The sequence below is a fragment of the Necator americanus genome, chromosome I (genome assembly GCF_031761385.1).
Source record: "Necator americanus strain Aroian chromosome I, whole genome shotgun sequence".
NCBI classification, from domain to species: domain Eukaryota; kingdom Metazoa; phylum Nematoda; class Chromadorea; order Rhabditida; family Ancylostomatidae; genus Necator; species Necator americanus.
In genome coordinates, this window is record NC_087371.1 from 32,141,445 (window position 1) to 32,158,777 (window position 17,333).

At 40.1% G+C, this 17,333-nt stretch overlaps 2 protein-coding genes across 2 annotated transcripts in view; one reads left to right on the forward strand and one right to left on the reverse strand.

Annotated features, from left to right (window-relative positions):
- The window catches only part of RB195_007498 (uncharacterized protein), a gene marked incomplete at both ends in the record, with an annotated part of 60,054 nt that overhangs the window by 10,969 nt on the left and 31,752 nt on the right, over positions 1-17,333 (reverse strand). The window lies entirely within an intron of this gene.
- On the forward strand, positions 5,106-5,465 carry RB195_007500 (uncharacterized protein; the record flags this gene model as incomplete). The annotated part of the gene is made up of 2 exons (XM_064181163.1): positions 5,106-5,206; positions 5,303-5,465. 2 exons carry the CDS (start codon positions 5,106-5,108, stop codon positions 5,463-5,465), a joined length of 264 nt encoding a protein of 87 aa, XP_064037972.1.

Consider the following 17,333-nt stretch of genomic DNA (forward strand, 5'->3'; position numbering starts at 1 on the left):
TATTATCGTATATTATTATTATCCTATGTATTATTGTATTAGATATTATTATCGATAGGATGTAAGGGAATTGAGGACGAAATCGCCTCGATGATATTCCAATATAATCGAATTTAAAACATTCATTGCAACTCCTATCTTAGGTCACTACTCCTCTGCCTAAAAGAATCACTCCACGAATCTGAGGTGGTACGGATTTCAGGTGGAGTATTCGTATACGGGATGGGAGACTATGGAGAGGGGGGTGATTCCGTCCATTTCTTCCTAACTGCCGTAAAAAATGGCCCGGAAGATACGGCTTCGAGCGTTCCGGCGCACTATTTTTTAAAAAGAGTTCGATTGGAGCGCGCCAGCCTTGTGCCGCGCCGCATCTTCCGGGCCATTTTTTACGGCAGTTAGGAAGAAATGGACGGAATCACCCCCCTCTCCATAATCTACGATCCCGTATACGAATACTTCACCTGAAATCCGTACCACCTCAGATTCGTGGAGTGATGCCTTTAAAGTATTCTGCCGATCCCCGTCTTCTTTTTTTTTTCCTACACGTTCAAGGTTCATCATTAAGGTTCAATAGGATCAGTACATCTACTAATTCCTATCTAGTTATCGTAACATTTTTCTAGACTTTCGATGAACGATGCTGAACAGGTGGAATTATACGAGATGCAATTAGACCTTCTCTTTCTAACACGGAACGCATAATCAACGAGATTATTGTTGCGAATTACATATGTCATAGATCAGTCCCTGCATTAAACCGGAGATCACTCAGTAGTCTACCCAGGTTAAGGATAAGGGATAAGGATAAAGTCTCTGGCGTTAATCAATCCGCATGGGATCCGCCACCACGTTCACTCGAATTCAGAATCGTATAACGTTTACGAACGTGTAACTGGCCTATAGAATGACCTGCGGGGGCTAGCAGACAGGTCAAGTCGGTGTTTTTATCCTCTCGGACAAGTCTGGTACCGATTTTTGAATGAAAAAAATTGTTTATGAAAAAAATCTGATAGACGATGCTTTAAAAATAAGGTGGTCCCTTTAGCAGGTACGCTTTAAGCATAATATGATCCAACAGTTGACTAACTGTTCCGATGAAACAGCCAATTTATGAGCATTTAGTGATTTAGGGTCAGGTGTAGTGTAGCGGTTAGAGATTCCGCTTCCTGCACAATCGATAGGAGGTTCGATTCCGCCCCAGTGCTCACCAAGCCTTTCATCCCTTTGGGGTCCGGATAAATTGGTACCAGACTTTTCTGGGAGGATAAAAACACTGACGTGACACATCGGCCAGCCCCCACAAGGCATTGTATGGGCCAATTACATACGTCCGTAAATCTCAAACGATTCTGAACTGAAGTGAACGTGGTGGCGGGTCCCAAGCGGATTGATTAACGCCAGACACCTTATCCTTTATCCACGGTAGTTTTATCTACGAATCACAGGTATACGCTCCTCGCAACACGTTCAAGGAAGAAAAAGGAAAAAAAGGGAAGAAATGCTACAAATCCCGAATTTTCCTAGCGGTGATTTGATTTTTGAAAATTCGACCGAGTTTAGCCCAAGCTCTATATCGCGTGGTTACCATAATTTGTGTAATGATAAATTATACCATACTGCAGTAAGGCTTTAGAAAGCTTACCGAAAAAACTTGTGCTTTTGAAGAAAACTTAATCATGAGTACATAAGACTATCTAAAGAATGAATGTTTCAGGTGCTACCGTATCCACGTCCTTCGTTTTCTTGGTTATCGTGAAGCGAATGTGGGGAAAGGGGGGTTTTTCTAAATTATCTGCACGAGAAATGTGGTGGAGAAAGAATGTACGCCGTTGAGATTCGCCTTCAACTCGAGGAATGGAAAATAAACTTCTCTAGGGTCCAGAATTTTCCTGATTATCATCCCTTTGTTTACTGTACCGTTTTCTTGATCATTTATCCTTTATGGAAGCTTAGAATTTCTTGTCGAATCCACTTTCGTTTTAAAATCTGATCGTATCAGGGTATGTCTAACTTCAAATGGTCATCGATCCCTTTAAAAATCATTCCAAGAACTGGTTATGAAATCATTGCTGTGTATTTTTTCGATCGATTTACGTAACACACAAATACATTTTTTACTCGTCGTAATGTCAACATTGCAATGTTGCGAAGTTATTGATTGATCAGAGTAAAAATTTGATATAGTCGTGTCAAAACAAGATGGATCTCGGTGCAGTTGCGTAGTACGCTGCGCTCGAAACGGTGCGGTAGAGCGTAGCGGTTAGGATCGAGGAGGATCCTTGTTGCGCCCGTTCATCGCTGCTGCAGTTCCATAGGGTCTCACCTCGACACTATGTAGCTTGCGCTACTCATCGCTGCTGCTCCATTGGGTCCCACCTCGACACTATGTAGCTTGCGCCACTCATCGCTGCAGTTCCATAGGGTCCCACCTCGACACTATCTGGCTTGCGCTACTCATCGCTGCAGCTCCATGGGGTCCCACCTCGATACTATGTAGATACTATGTAGGTGCAAGCTCCATCACGCCGCTTCGAGCGCACCCGCCCACGCAACAGCACCGATCTTCATGTGGTTTTCGTCCGACAGTTTTCATGAAGGCCTGATACTCAAGAGGTAGTAGAGAAACGAAGAAAAGAAGTGCCGATGCCTCGAGTAGACGTACCCTCGAAGGCAGCATACCACGAATCTGACGTGGTGAGGAAATCCACGGGGAGAAGTTAGAGACTGAGTTGTGGATTGCGGGATCAGCGGTGGTTCCACTCTTTTCTCCCTAATCGTGCTAACAAACAGCGTGGGAACCGCTTTATTTCCTACGAGGAACGTTAGAACGCCCTTCTACGTATACGTTCTGGTCTCCTCAGCAACCTTTTCATAGGTCTCACTTGAATAGGCAGCCGAGATGAACTCATTGGCTTTCAACCGCCGCGCATCTGGATGCGGCGCGTGTGCAAAGGTGACGCGTTGCAAGTGAAATCGTCGCGAAAAACGAAGTCTTTCACGCCGTTTTTTTTACTACGATTAGGGAGAGATGAGCGGAACCATCTCTGATCCCGAAATCCACGTGTAAAGTTTGTCCATCGGAAATCCATACCACGTCAGATTCGTGGTGTGATGCCTTTACACATTTATATTGCGCAAAAAGAGAAAAAAAAAAGAAAGAAACGTTTTTTCTTTCACTTTGTATACTTTTCTCGTGTCCATCTGGTCTTTTATTTTCTCTTCTATATTACAGATTTCCTATTTTGTAGGACTTCCCTACAAAAGAGGAAATCTGTAATTTTCTTTTAATTACAAGAATATATATTAGATTTTAAGAATCTTTTAATTCTTTTCAGGACGTTCCAACGGGCCTAAGGAAAGATTTCTTCCCGTAGATCTTGATATGTGGGGTTCCTTAAAAGACATTATCAAGGCTTATTTTTTTTTTGCAATGCTGAAAAGTAAAAATATATGCACGGATAAAGTTTTGCGTGTGTTATTTGTGGTAATGCTTAATAATAAAATAATAAATAATAAATACAAATAAAATAATAAAATAGTAATAATAAATAATAATAAATGCAAATAAAATAATAAAAATAGAAAACAATAAATAATAAATGCAAATAAAATAATGAAAATAGTAATAATAAGTAATGCTAATACAAATTCCTTGATCAAAAACCATTCCAGCTAAATAGCTTGATGACATATATGTAGACGAAGCCTCCTGTCACCCCGAACAATAAAATATTATTTTTATTAACTACTTTTACATTTAACAACTTCTAACTTATTACTTTCATTAACTATTTTTAATACAAGAACATTTTATTTATATTTTTAACGTTTTATTTAACATATTTAACTATTTTATTAACTACTATTTTTCATTAACTATTTAAAATTCGAGTAAACACGAAATTTATCAATATTTTCTCAACGTAGAGTCAGTATGTACATCTATTAACTACTTTGATGATATAGTTTACTTTTTTATTTACTCACTATTAGTAGTTTTTTTTATTTTGATGATGTTTATGTCGTCCGTAAATTTCACGATCATCAGTAATTCCCCTTAAAGTTTATTAAACTGTGATTTTGAAAATATATGCTTTAGTCTTTTAATTAATTAAATTTAATTTCTTTAATTTTCTTCCAATTAATTTTCGATTGTTCCGTGTTGAAATGCACGTATATACTGTACACAGTTAATTGTATTATTGTTTACTGGTTAATGATTACTGGTTATTGATTTGCTAGATCAATCCAGCCAGGACTGTCTAACAAACAAAAGATATCCAGAAGTTTTCTTGATGATTTCTCTGCAAGATGAATGCGTAAAACTCATCGGGAACCAGGAACGTAAGATGGGGACACAAAAATAGCCGTAAATCGGAGATAAATGATACTCTTTTTGATTTTCCTCTCTTCTTTCCCTCCTTTTACATAATTCTTCCATAATAAAAGCACTAAACACTTTAACCCTATGAGAGGGTAACCAATGCTTCTGTTCGAACTAATAAATAGGATATCTTCTCCTCTTTACAAAGCTTGCGTAAAAGAGCGCTTTCTTTTACGTTTCCCAATCCCATTAATCATTTCCGTGTTCACATCCATATTCCGGAAAAAGTGGAAGAAGAATGCCGGAATCGTAGCACGTGAGCGTGAATCGATAAGGGGAAAACGGAGAATTCCTTACATTCTACTATGTATATACTATTAAGATAAAGGATGAAGTGTCTGGCGTTAATGTCGATGAAATTGATTTAAGCACCAAACTGTAATTACTTACGAGTTTTAGGACTAGTTCCACTATCACTTGGTATCCCCTCCGTATTATTTGCTGATTCTCAAGTTGTTGGGAACCACAGCAAGATTACATAATGTATCAAGTAAATACCATACATTATACTGAAACGGTAAAGGATAAAAGGATACGGTGTCTGGCGTTAATCAATCCGCTTGGGATCCGCCTGTCACGTTCACATCAATTCAGAATCGTTCGAGGTTCACGAACGTGTAACTGGCCTATGCAATGACTTGCGGGGGCTACCCAACGGGTCAAGTCAGTGTTTTTATCCTCCCGAACAAGTCTAGTACCAATTTATCCGGACCCCGGAGGGATGAAAGACTTGGTTTGGACTAGGGCGGATTCGAACCCCGGATCAATCGTACAGCCAGCGGAACCTCTAACCGACTGCGCTATGCCCACTCCCTTCACTAGGTATTCTGGTGGAAGAGGAACGAGCTTCGTTAACGCACTCGTACTCATCGCAAAGTCGTATTAAAACAAATTTAATGTGATGAGAACATTTTTCAGCCATTGCCATGTGAACGGATTCGAACCTCCGATAGATCGTGTAGACACAGCTGGGCCTCTTACCGACTACGCTATACCCGACCCTGGAATAACCGAAATACTAGCGCTCGGAAACTGGAATGAGCGAGTTTCTCGAGAATTTATTCAGTCGAATATCAAATGAGGACATTCTCCAGTCATAGCCTCCCTATAAACGGATTCGAACCTCCGACCTCGATCGTGCAGACTGCACGTACTGTTACTTCCTCATTATTGTGTTTTACTGAAAAACATGTGTCATTGAGATAGATGTTCGCAAATTACACTGTAATGAGGAAGTATGTGATTCCCCGGGCTGTGCATACGAGGAACGACTAGAGCTAGCTGGATTTGATGTTCTTACATGCACTTCGTCTACAAGTCCTCTCGCAAAACACCAAACACAGATTGTTATTGAAATTGTAGATTGTTTTACTGATGATCCCTACTATCGAATACTACGAGAACTCTGGATGAGAACAACTGGTAGCTGAAGACCGATCAGCTTAAAGGTATCACCCCACGAATCTGAGGTGGTACGGATTTCCGGATATGATTTCCGATCTCCAGATACGGCTTAGAGCGTTCCGGCGCGCACTATTTTCCACAAGGAGTTCGATTGGAGCGCGCCAGCCGTGTGCACTCGTCGCATCTTCCGGGCCGTTTTTTACGGGAGTTAGGAAGAAATGGACGGAATCACCCTCCTCTTCATTATCTACTACTCCGTATACGAATATTCCATCTGAAATCCGTACCACCTCAGATTCGTGGGGTGATGCCTTTACAAGAATACGCGTCAATTTGTGTAGGAAATGAATTTTTTTTTTACTTGCAAGAAAAACACAAAACGTCCTTGTATCGTTCAAGCATCACTATCATTAATCTTCTTCTTCAAACGAATAAACTAATAGTTTATTGTAGAATTTAACAATTACAATAAAATGTACTCTAATCGGCTAGACAAATGAAAAGGTTGATGCACTTAAAGTACATATTCTGACTGATTGCAAGCAACCGTTCCGACCTCTGATGTTTATTCTATGTTCGACTATGGATTTTGTCCTTAACGATGTCAATAATAACTTTCATAACAAAGATTAATCAAAATTTAAGTATTTAGTGCATATACTGCTTCCGAGAAGCAACAAAATATAGTCCGCAGTCAAAGCGATCCGAGGACGAAAGTCTCGGATATTCGCGGTTACGTGGGCGGCTGCACGGGCGAAAGATCGTCGAGGAGCTGTCGTTTGCAACCCGAGGTGGGACAATGAATAGTTTTGCAGCTTTCCCTTTGCAGCACCGGTCCCACCTGTCGATCAGAACCGGCTGCTGTCACCGATTCGCTTCCAGCGTAGCAACCTGCACCAAACCTCAGGTCACTGTGACCTGGTGAACAGCTTACAAGGAATAGAAGGGGTTTTTCCAGCTTATCAGCTGCATCGAGATTGTCCAATGATTCAGGGAAAGTTCTGAGTCGGAGTCTCGGCTTAGGATTGACATCGGATAACATCAAAGATGTGTATTAGAGCCGAACAAAGCGGTTATATACAGTCAATATGTATCCTACGTATCGTTTACACTTCGTAAAAAAATTGAAAAGTTCGTCGTGATCGTTATATTCAAATATATTATAGTTTATATTTTTTTTATTTATTTTATATTTTATTTTTATCTCAACGTCTATTGACTGAGCTGACAATTCAATTTACATCAACCTTTGGTTCATGTACCGATCAATAAATACGGGATAATGCTGGCTGGAGCAAAAGTAACACTTAAGGATTTAGCGCTGATTTTTTTAACATAACAGCAGTTCTTAAATTACCCTTATTGGCAGTCATCACTTTGAAAAAAAAATTAATAAAAAATCTGCAAATAAAAAAAATCAGAAGCTCTCAACTATCTCTAAGTAGTAGTAAAAACCTTATTAGAAAATAAGGCCGTTTAGAGGCATAAGCTTAGGGCTCTCCATCGAAACGGTCTAGTCCCTAGACGATTTTTTTTAGCATAAGTAGATTTAGTCGGGTCAAAACCACCTGAAACTCGGTGCGGTTGCGTAAGTGACTGCGGTCGAACGTAACAATTAAAATCACGAGGGAATCCTCGCACACAGTATCCGGCCATCACTGCGGGGTCCTAGCGCTTATTCCGTGCGGATCGTAACCGCTGTTCAGCTCCACCCAGCCGTTACGATCACAGTTGCGCCGATGTTCAGTTTGGGGTTTTGGTATGATTATATTTGAACTCATAGAGTTTTGCGGATTAGACATGGTGAAATTGATATTCTATTTTATTTATTTAATTTTTATTGTTTAATTAATTAATTTAACCTTCTAACTAATTTATTTTTTTTTTAAATTTACTAATTTTAATAATTTAATTATTATTTTTTGTCATATATTTGAGATGTGATGGATTTAACCTTCCAACCTTCCAAACTTAAAGAAGCATAGTTAATTTCTGATGTTTCAAGTATTTTATGTTAGGTATATGAATAATATAAATAAATGAAAATAATAATAAAACAAAAAATATAAATATATCCACATTGCGGGGAGCGGAGACCTGCTCTGGGCTACAATCTGTAAAAAAAAAACTACATTCTTGGATGTGTTCCTAGCTAGACGATTCCTAGAGAGGATGACTATGGTGACCGCTGTCACTGTACGACAAACACAACAATAATTAATTAATATTAATAACTACAACAATAATTAATGAAATACAACCGTGCAGATCGTAAAACGCTGACCGCAAACAGTAGAACGCAACAATCAACAACCTTAGAAATTTGCCTCCCTAATTTAATCCGAAAAAAGGGAGTTTGTAAAAGGATAAAGTTAAAGGATAAAGTTTCTGGCGTTAATCAATCCACTTCGGCTACGCCACCACGTTCACTTTCCAGGCCAGGCCAGCATAAATGATTCTCCCTGTTGAATTGCATGGAAAGAAGGTGTTTTAACTTGAATAGTACTCGAAAGTAAAAGTAGATTGAAAAAAAAAACTATGTTAGACCCTGAATAAACGCTGCTGTAGCGAAAGAAATAAGAATTACAGAACTTCTATAGGATAGAAAGATGAGTTTCCTATTTGATTCTCACCCTTCGTTCACCCAATCAATCTTCAATCAATTTGACTTAAACACCAAGCTATAGTTACTTAGGAGCTTTAGGATCAGTTCCCAGTATCACTTGGTACCCCCTCAGGCGATAGAAGCTTGAAACAAATCCATATTATTTGCTGATTCGTACGTTGTTGGCGACTACAGTAAGATTACATAATGTATCAAGTAAATACCATCCATAATACTGAAACGGTAAGGATAAAAGGATACGGTGTCTGGTGTTAATCAATCCTCATTGATTCTGCTGAGAGGACCTCATTGATTTTCGACCGCTCGCTCGTGGAGGCGGCACGTGCATAAGGGCGCTGCGTTCTGCGGTAATCAATCCGCTTGGGATCCGCCACCGCGTTCACTTCAATTCAGAATCGTTTGAGGTTTACGCACGTGTAACTGGCCAACACAATGACTTAGCGGGGGCTAGCCGACGGGTCACTGGTACTAATTTATCGACTTCTGAAGGAAAAAAGGCTTGGTGAGCACTGGGGCGAATTCGAACCTTCGATCGATCGCACGGACACAACTGCGCCTCTTACCGACTGCGCTACTCCCACCCCTATCGAAATGCTAGCACTCGAATATTCGAATGAGCGAGTTACTCGACAATTTAGTCAGTTGAATATCAAATGAGGACATTCTGCAGCCATAACCATGTTAAAGACGCTCCAATAATTCGTTGTGATCATGGCTGACAAGCCATGATCACAGCGAATTGGTGGAGGAAATATACTACAACGTATGCGTCCGTTACGTTACGCGCGAACGGCGTCATTATTGATCAGCAGCAGCTCAGCGGCAGTCAATAACCGGCGTTGATTCGCCTCATGCATGCATGTCACTTTGCAATATTAGACGCATTTTGTTAACAAAAGTGTTGTTCTTTTTTTAACGTAAAAAATAAATAACGTAAAATATTTCTTAAAGAGTTCAAATTTCGCACGACGTTTGGATTTCGCCGAATCCTTGTTCGCTCTTTCCTTATTCCTTGATTCATTTAATGTTGATTCGTTAGGTCTATGCCTGTTCTATGTGTCAAAGCCTTTTCCAAGGTTACCTACGATCTTTGCTGGACCTACTCGCCCTGAGCGGTTATAGAAGCACAAATAACTGGAAGCGACTTCCACGAGTGATTGTTCCAACGGATAATTCCTAATTAAGAAAGAAAAGGTGAGATTTAGGATCTAGTCCGTATTAAATTCATTAATTAATTTAATTAATAGATGTACTAAATCAAGGGTAATGTATAATTGTGTTGATGTATTCGTTTCAATGGATAGAGTGAATTTAAATTCAATTTTTTAATTTTTCTTCAATTCAATAAATTTCAATGAACGATTGCGAAACACCAGAAAATTCTTAAGAATTTAAGAAGAAGTTAAGAAATAAGAAAAAAAAAGAAAAATTAGGAAAAGATAAGAGAAATATCTGACTAGCAAACACTCTTTTTTGTTTCCTCTACCGATCTTCGATTGAAAATGCGTCCTGGTATGTCGGGGAAAATAAATGCGGAAATTTTCTTTAATAATCTACAGTACCTTCATGTCATTTTTTTTTCTCGAATCTCTTTTTTTATTTTCTTTTCTTAGGAAAATGAGGAATGTTCTACATGAGAAGCATAGGAACAGGAGCATAACAATCAGCCGTCCTGAATCCGTTCATCCTGGATTTGTCAAGTTAGTACTGTTGCATTTTTTTTTCATGGTATGTACTTTTTCTCCATGACCAACACCATGGGTCGGTGTACGGTGTAAGGTTGTCCCGTATGGGAATATACCTGAAGAGGATTTTTTTTCTTCCCGACGGAGAGACAAATTTAACAATGACAGTGACAATGACAGTATTGACAGCACGTTTTCTGATGTTTGTATCAACACACCGGTTCTACTAAACATAGTCAATGTCTGAGTGTGTTTATAGGGAGAATAAGCGCAATAATGCACTTTATCATCGCCATCATCAACAACGAACGACCAGCCTCGTTTACGGGGCTGGTTTCAATTCGTAGACGTTTTGTTGCCTGCCTACACGCCACACATCAACCGTGTATACACTGTGTGTACTTCTGTGTATATATGTGTGTATGTATGTGCATGTGTGTGTGTATATGTGTATGTGCATGTGTATGTGTATGTGTATGTGTATGTGTATGTGTATGTGTGCACTTTTGTGTGTATGTGCATGTGTATGTATGTATGTATGTGTGTATATGTATGTGCATGTGCACTTCTGTATGTGTGTATGTGTGTATGTACATGTATATTCAATGTATATGTATGTATGTATGTGTGTACGTATGCAAACTGTCCCACTATGTGTACAGCAAAATAAATATAAAGAAAAAAGATAAAATGAATAAAGATAAATATAAAGATTATTGTTACCGTATTCTACTCGGCACCTACTGAATCAGGGGAACGACGATCAGGGGAAAATATCCTCAGAAAGGATTTTTTGTTATGAGATTTAGAAGGGAGAGGAATTGTCAATATCGCCAAAAAAAATTCCACGTCAAATTTCCCACCATTTTTGTAGGTCATCCATCTAAAAGAGCGTCGTCTAAGAGCAAATCAAACGGATTCCGTAGATTAATTGTCATTTGATAGCTTTCTGATTATTTTTTTTTAATTATTTTTTTTATTTTTCTATATTTTGTAATTATTTTTATTTTTATTTATTTGTATATTTTCTTATTTTTTTTATTAAAACAAAGTTTGACATACATATTTTCGCTGTTGAATTCAATATTAGTGGCGCAGGAATATTTCTGAACTTGGCCAATCGAATTTCGCTTCAATTTGATCAAATCAGGAATTTACGCGCGAAATCACCTTTTTTTTCGATTTCGCAATTAATTTCCTCGTTTTTTTTTCAAATTTCTTTCTTATTTTCAATGTTCAGATGTTTTCCAGATGCTCAAATCCCGCTTTGAAAAGAGAAAAAAAGATACATTCTAAAATAAAGTATTTATAAATACTTAGGAACGCTATCACCTTTATTTTTATCACCTAACCATGGACCTATGGACGATCCATGATCATTGCCAAACGTCAAAGTTTGTGTAATATAAAATATTATATGAACACGAAAACACAAGACATAATGAATAAATTTTTAGTAGAAGAATAAAATATGTCATTTATATCGCTGCGACAATATTTACAATATTTTTAAGATTTTCCATATAGGCAATGATGAGGAATTAACTATTAATTGAAATTGTTCTGTAGTGGCGACTACAGATTGAGATGAGAAGTGCATTGGTGATTTCTTCATGTACGAACACCCGCGTTCTGTAATCTCTCTTTTCTTCTTCAAAAATGATTTTTCCAAGTGAAGATTCTATGAGGCGGGTATAGCGCAGCAGGTTAGAGGTTCCGCTGTGTCTGCACGATCGACCGGGGGTTCGAATCCGCCCCAGTGCTCACCAAGCCTTTCATCCTTCCGGGGTCTGGATGAATTGGTACTAGACTTGTCTGGGAGGATAAAAACACTGACTTGACCCGTCGGCTCGCCCCCGCCAGTCATTGTATGGACCAGATACACGTCCCGTAAACCTCAAACGATTCTGAATTGAAGTGAACGTGGTGGCGGATCCCAAGCGGATTGATTAACGCCAGACACTTTTTTCTTTTTCCTTTAAAGGTTTTATGTTTAGTTGAATTATTATTCAGACTTTCAATGTTAGTGGGTCTTTCACATGGCAGGATTGGCACCACACGATTCAGAGCGGCAGATAATAAGGAAAGTGTAAAAGATAGATGTGTCTAGGTCAAGGCCTGAAGCGACCTGGAAGTGTGATCGAGTAACTAACTTTGTTGTGAGAGGTAGAAAAAAGGAAGATGATAGAATCTGAGTCCTCCTAATTTCGAGGAGGTGGTACGGGTTTCAGGTGGGTTATGCGTATACGGGGTCGTAGATTGTGTGGAAGATGGTGATTCCGTCCATTTCTTCCTAATTTCCGTAAAAAAAACGGCCCGGAAGATGCGGCGCGGGCGCGAGGCTGGCGCGCTCCAGTCGAACTCGTTACGGAAAATAGCGCCCTGGAGCGCTCAAAGCCGCATCGACCAGGCCGTTTTTGCAGCAACTGGAAAGAAATGGACAGAATCACCATATTCTCCACAATCTACGACCCCGTATAGGCATAACCCGCCTGAAATCTGTACCAGCCGAGATTTCTGGGGTGATCCCTTTAAGAAGTGAAAGAAAGCGAACGAAAACTAGATCGGAGCCGTAGCAAATAAAGCGAAATACAGAGCCGGATATTTAAAAAATAGTATGCTATAAAAATTATTAATTAAATATTATTATTAAATTATTAATGTATATAAAGGGATCTGCAGGTCAATTAAATGCGTTTCTTTCAACCTGCGCGCAAAATTTCACAAATTTCACTATTTCAATTTATTCTAATTTTTTTTCACGTGTTTTCGAAAAGGGAAACAAAGGAAGGTGGAGCTGTTGCTAGAGCAATTTGATTTTATCGAAATTATTTCTTGCTCTGTATTACTGTAAGAAAAAAAAACTCTCTAAACAGTGCAAAAGTAGTTAATTATGCGTCTTTACGATCAAGTAGTCAGTTTTTTTAAAACTCTATTGTAAGAGAAAGTTCATCAAAAAAGTGCGAAAACTGTCGGTTGTCATAATTTTTCCCCATACCAAGCGAAAAAAAAATCACTTCAACTTCAACCTTTTTTTTAAAAAAAAACCCCCCCCCTCCGCCAAAAATTTCGACCCCTCACCAATTGACAATTTTTTCTTTCTTGTACTCTATTACTACGCACAACGCGCACACGGCAGGTCACGGTGTGGTGTGTGGGGGTTTTTTTTTCCACGGCCACTCTCTCTGTCTCTCGTCGCTCTCGCATCACTTAGCTCGTAGGAGGCGAGACATACGTTAAGATACGTCTCTACGCAAGCGTCAAAGTACAGAAATACGAAGATATGTGTATGTGCAAGTTTACACACACACACACACACATACTCTCGTTCATAGAAACGTTCCACACGTTTCTATGCCTCCACTGAATGTGCGCTCTCTACGTGTAACGGGGATGACGCTTACGCTTACCATCACCACCACCACCACCTCACTATATACAATGGTGACCGTTTCCTGGAGCGTTTCGAGTGACGGGGGAAAGTGCGAATGCACTTCAGCAGTTTGAACGATTCGTTTACGATGAATGAGCGCACCAGTTCGAAGCAATCCCAGCTGAACAAATCACTTATTTTTTTCTCTTGGGCATAAAGCCTGGAAAAAAGACGAGAAATTTACTTTTATGAAGAATTTGGAATAGTTCACGAAGAACTGCCTGAGGGAATAGTTACCATAAAATGAAGTTTAATCGGAAGAATTTTGTGGAATTTGGAAAATTTATCCTTGCATTGCATTCATTGCATTTATCCTTGAAAATTTATCATTGCATTCATAAACGTCAGAAGATTCTGAATTAAATTCGGACGAGTTTGCAAATTCTGAACGGAGTAATCGACGACAAACAGTTTATCGCCTTGTAACTCTAGCAATATCTACCGTTTCTCAATGTCCATGTTCATTTGTACAGAGGAAATTGGAACAAGTGGTACAGACACCCGAAACCGCTGTAAGAACATTCTAATTCATTATTATTTGGTGCTTTCCTGGAACACCAAAAAGTCAGTCACTGAAAACATGTTTAAGAAAGGTCTTGCAACGGTCTCATTCGAGGTTATTTCGGTTGATATGAGCAATGCAGTAGGAGCAAGGTTACAGCAGGTGGATGTTTAAAGACATCACCCCACGAATCTGAGGTGATACGGATTTCAGGTGGAGTATTCTTATACGGGACAGTAGATTATGAAGAGGAGGGTGATTCCATCCATTTCTTCCTAATTGCCGTAACAAACGACCCAATCGGACTCGTTACTAAGACTAATCACCCTTCTATGTGCAATCTACGATCCCGTATACGAACTCTTCACCTGAAATCCGTACCACCTCAGATTCGTGGGGTGATGGCTTTAAGGCTCAGTTAGAGTAGTGGACGTACCACCTGCGAATCTAAAGCAACTAGCCCTCAGTAGTGCCTATCACACGTTTTGTGGGACAGCTACATGACTGCGTCATCTTTCCGAATGGAAGAGAATAGGATTCCATGGTATCTATCTGTTCGCCTAGCAATTTTGTGGTGTTGAATACGCAAGCGAAGCAGGAAGAAGCACCATGTGCCCGGTTCAGGAAGCCCATTCATGTGCTGCTTGATCCGGGCGCATAGTGCTTAAAATAAAATGAAAACCATCAACTCTTTTAGGTGCTCATCACAGACAGTGTCATGACAACATCCTCTTCAATATAGCAGTGTCACGATGATGGCACAGGAATACGACGTTCTGGTGCGAAAAACAATGGAGGCGTATTAGATAAAAATCCAAAGAAAAAATCCTAAAGCCAAGAAAAACCAGAAATCCGTAAAGAAGAAGCCATCTCTTTGACCAACATCTGGTGCCATATCAAAACCACTGCGGGTTTTGACCTACGGGGTCAGATGCAAGGGGCATCGTTATTAGTTACTATTAGCGACATAACTCTAACAACCGGTGGTCCGCTAATATCACGGCTTCACAGCTATGCTCAAGTGGAGCCCTATTTTGGTCTGCTTCTCTGACGTTGTCTTTGAGCAATTTATTTATTGAGTCATGTCGTGTCGGGTCGGATGAAAAGAGGTTTGAGAAAATAGATTACATGCGTCTTTGATTTTCCAAGCTCTGAAGAACGCGACGATGCCGAAACGTTAGCCAGAATAAAGATCGATAACGAGTCTAACTCTGCTCAAAAAAGTACCACACGATACAGTTCTACAATTATTACTATAGAAAGATTCGAAAGGGTCAAACTTGAGATTTATTTTTTTTTACCAAACGTTTCTGACGCAGACGAGAAAGTGAACTGATTTATGGTACAATAAAGCGTAAACGGTTGCGTTTGAATCGGTGTGGTTTTCAATCGCTCGTAGATGATTCTGGGCCTAACTATCATTGCAGTGCTGCTGATGGTGGCCTCCAACCCTGAGGAGCAGTTGAGTTACTTTATGCGCTATTGCTCGCTGCCAAAGTGCAGCAGAATTTGAGTCATTTTTTCTGGATCGTGCGCATCGTTCAATACAGATGCCAATGGAGGAGAGTTTTCTGGTCGCAGTGTGCGTGCTCAGAGGCATCATCCCACGAATCTGAGGTGGCACGGATTTCAGGTGGAGTATTCGTATACGGGATCGTAGATTATGAAGAGAAGGGTGATTCCGTCATTTCTTCCTAATTGCCGTAAAAAAACAGCCCAGAAGATACGGTTTCGAGCGTTCTTCTGCGCTGTTTTCTACAACGAGTTCGATTGGAGCGCGCCAGCCTCGTGCACGAGCATCTTCCGGACCGTTTTTTTATGGCAATTAGGAAGAAATGGACGGAATCACCCCCCTCTTTATAATATAAGAATATAAGAATGTATAAGAATACTCCACCTGAAATCCATTCCACCTCAGATTCATGGGGTGATGCCTTTAGAAGGGTCCCCGAATTCACATGTTCATATACCTTATAAATCCTATTTTCCCTTATTTTAAGGGGTGAAATTGGTTTTGTTCTACCGAGTTCTATATTTACAAGGGGCTCGAATTTTGCCTACTGTTGGCAGCCAAAACAATCTTAGGCGTGCAATAACGTAAGCTGCTGCACCGGACTTGTCGTGGCGGGACCCTTTTTCAATTCTGCAGCCGGATCGGAGCTACCTACAGTCCCATATCGACTGCAACCGAATACACACGTGCACCGGAATTCGAGTTATCCTGATCCAACTGCAATTACTACGTTATCATGATTTATCCACAAATAACATATACCAGAAGAGTTTGCTGAGCCAGAGGCTATCCATGAAATAGAGTCTAGTCAGGAGAACTTTGTGGAATTTGGGAAATTTATGTTTTCATTGGGAAATAGAAATGTTGAAAAAAAAGAAGATATTGTAGTCTAGTATCTACCGAAAGAAGTTATAGTTCGGTGGAAATTGTTTCGAGTTATGGTGCAATATGGCGTGGGCAGTTGCGTACAATGTGGTACGGTTTAATCTTGTCTGCTTTTTTTGAATATATGTGATTTTCTCATGATTCCACATGTATGCAACAGTTTTTAACGTTGAATACATTGTCGTAGCTGAATATTTCGTCACGGAATTACACGACAGACACGTGACAATAGTAAGCGGCACGTGCTCCTGGTCAGACCGATCAGAAAGTATAGTCGGGTCAAAAGGACATGAAGCACGGACAGTTCCGTAAGCGGCTGCGCGCGAAGCGGTGCGGTGAAGCGCAGCGGTTAGGATCGGGATGGGAAAATGGCAAACTGCAGAGATGGGTGGCGGTAGCGAGGATCCTTGCACGATCCGAACCTCTACGCTATACCGCACCGCTTCGAGCGCAGCCGCTTCCGCGGCCTCACGTCGTTTTGACAGAACTATAGGTAGCAGGATCCGATCCGTAATAAGTAGAGAAACTGTTTCCGGATCACCTTCTGGCAACAGCTAGCAACGTAGAAAATCCACTGGAACTTTATTCAATCGTCTCTGTCATCAACTTCAGATTAAAGGCATCATCCCACGAATCTGATGTGGTGCAGATTTCAGGTGGAGTATTCTTATAAGGGATAGTAGATTAAGGAGAGGAGGGTGTTTCCGTCCATTTCTTCCTAATTGCCGTAAAAAAAGGCCCGGAAGATGCAGCGCCGCACAAGACTGGCGCGCTCCAGTCGAACTCCCTGTAGAAAATAGTGCGCCAAAACGCCTGAAGCCGTATTTTCCGGGCCGTTTTTTACGGCAATTAGGAAGAAATGAACGGAATCACTCCCCTCTCCATAGTCTCCCATCCCGCA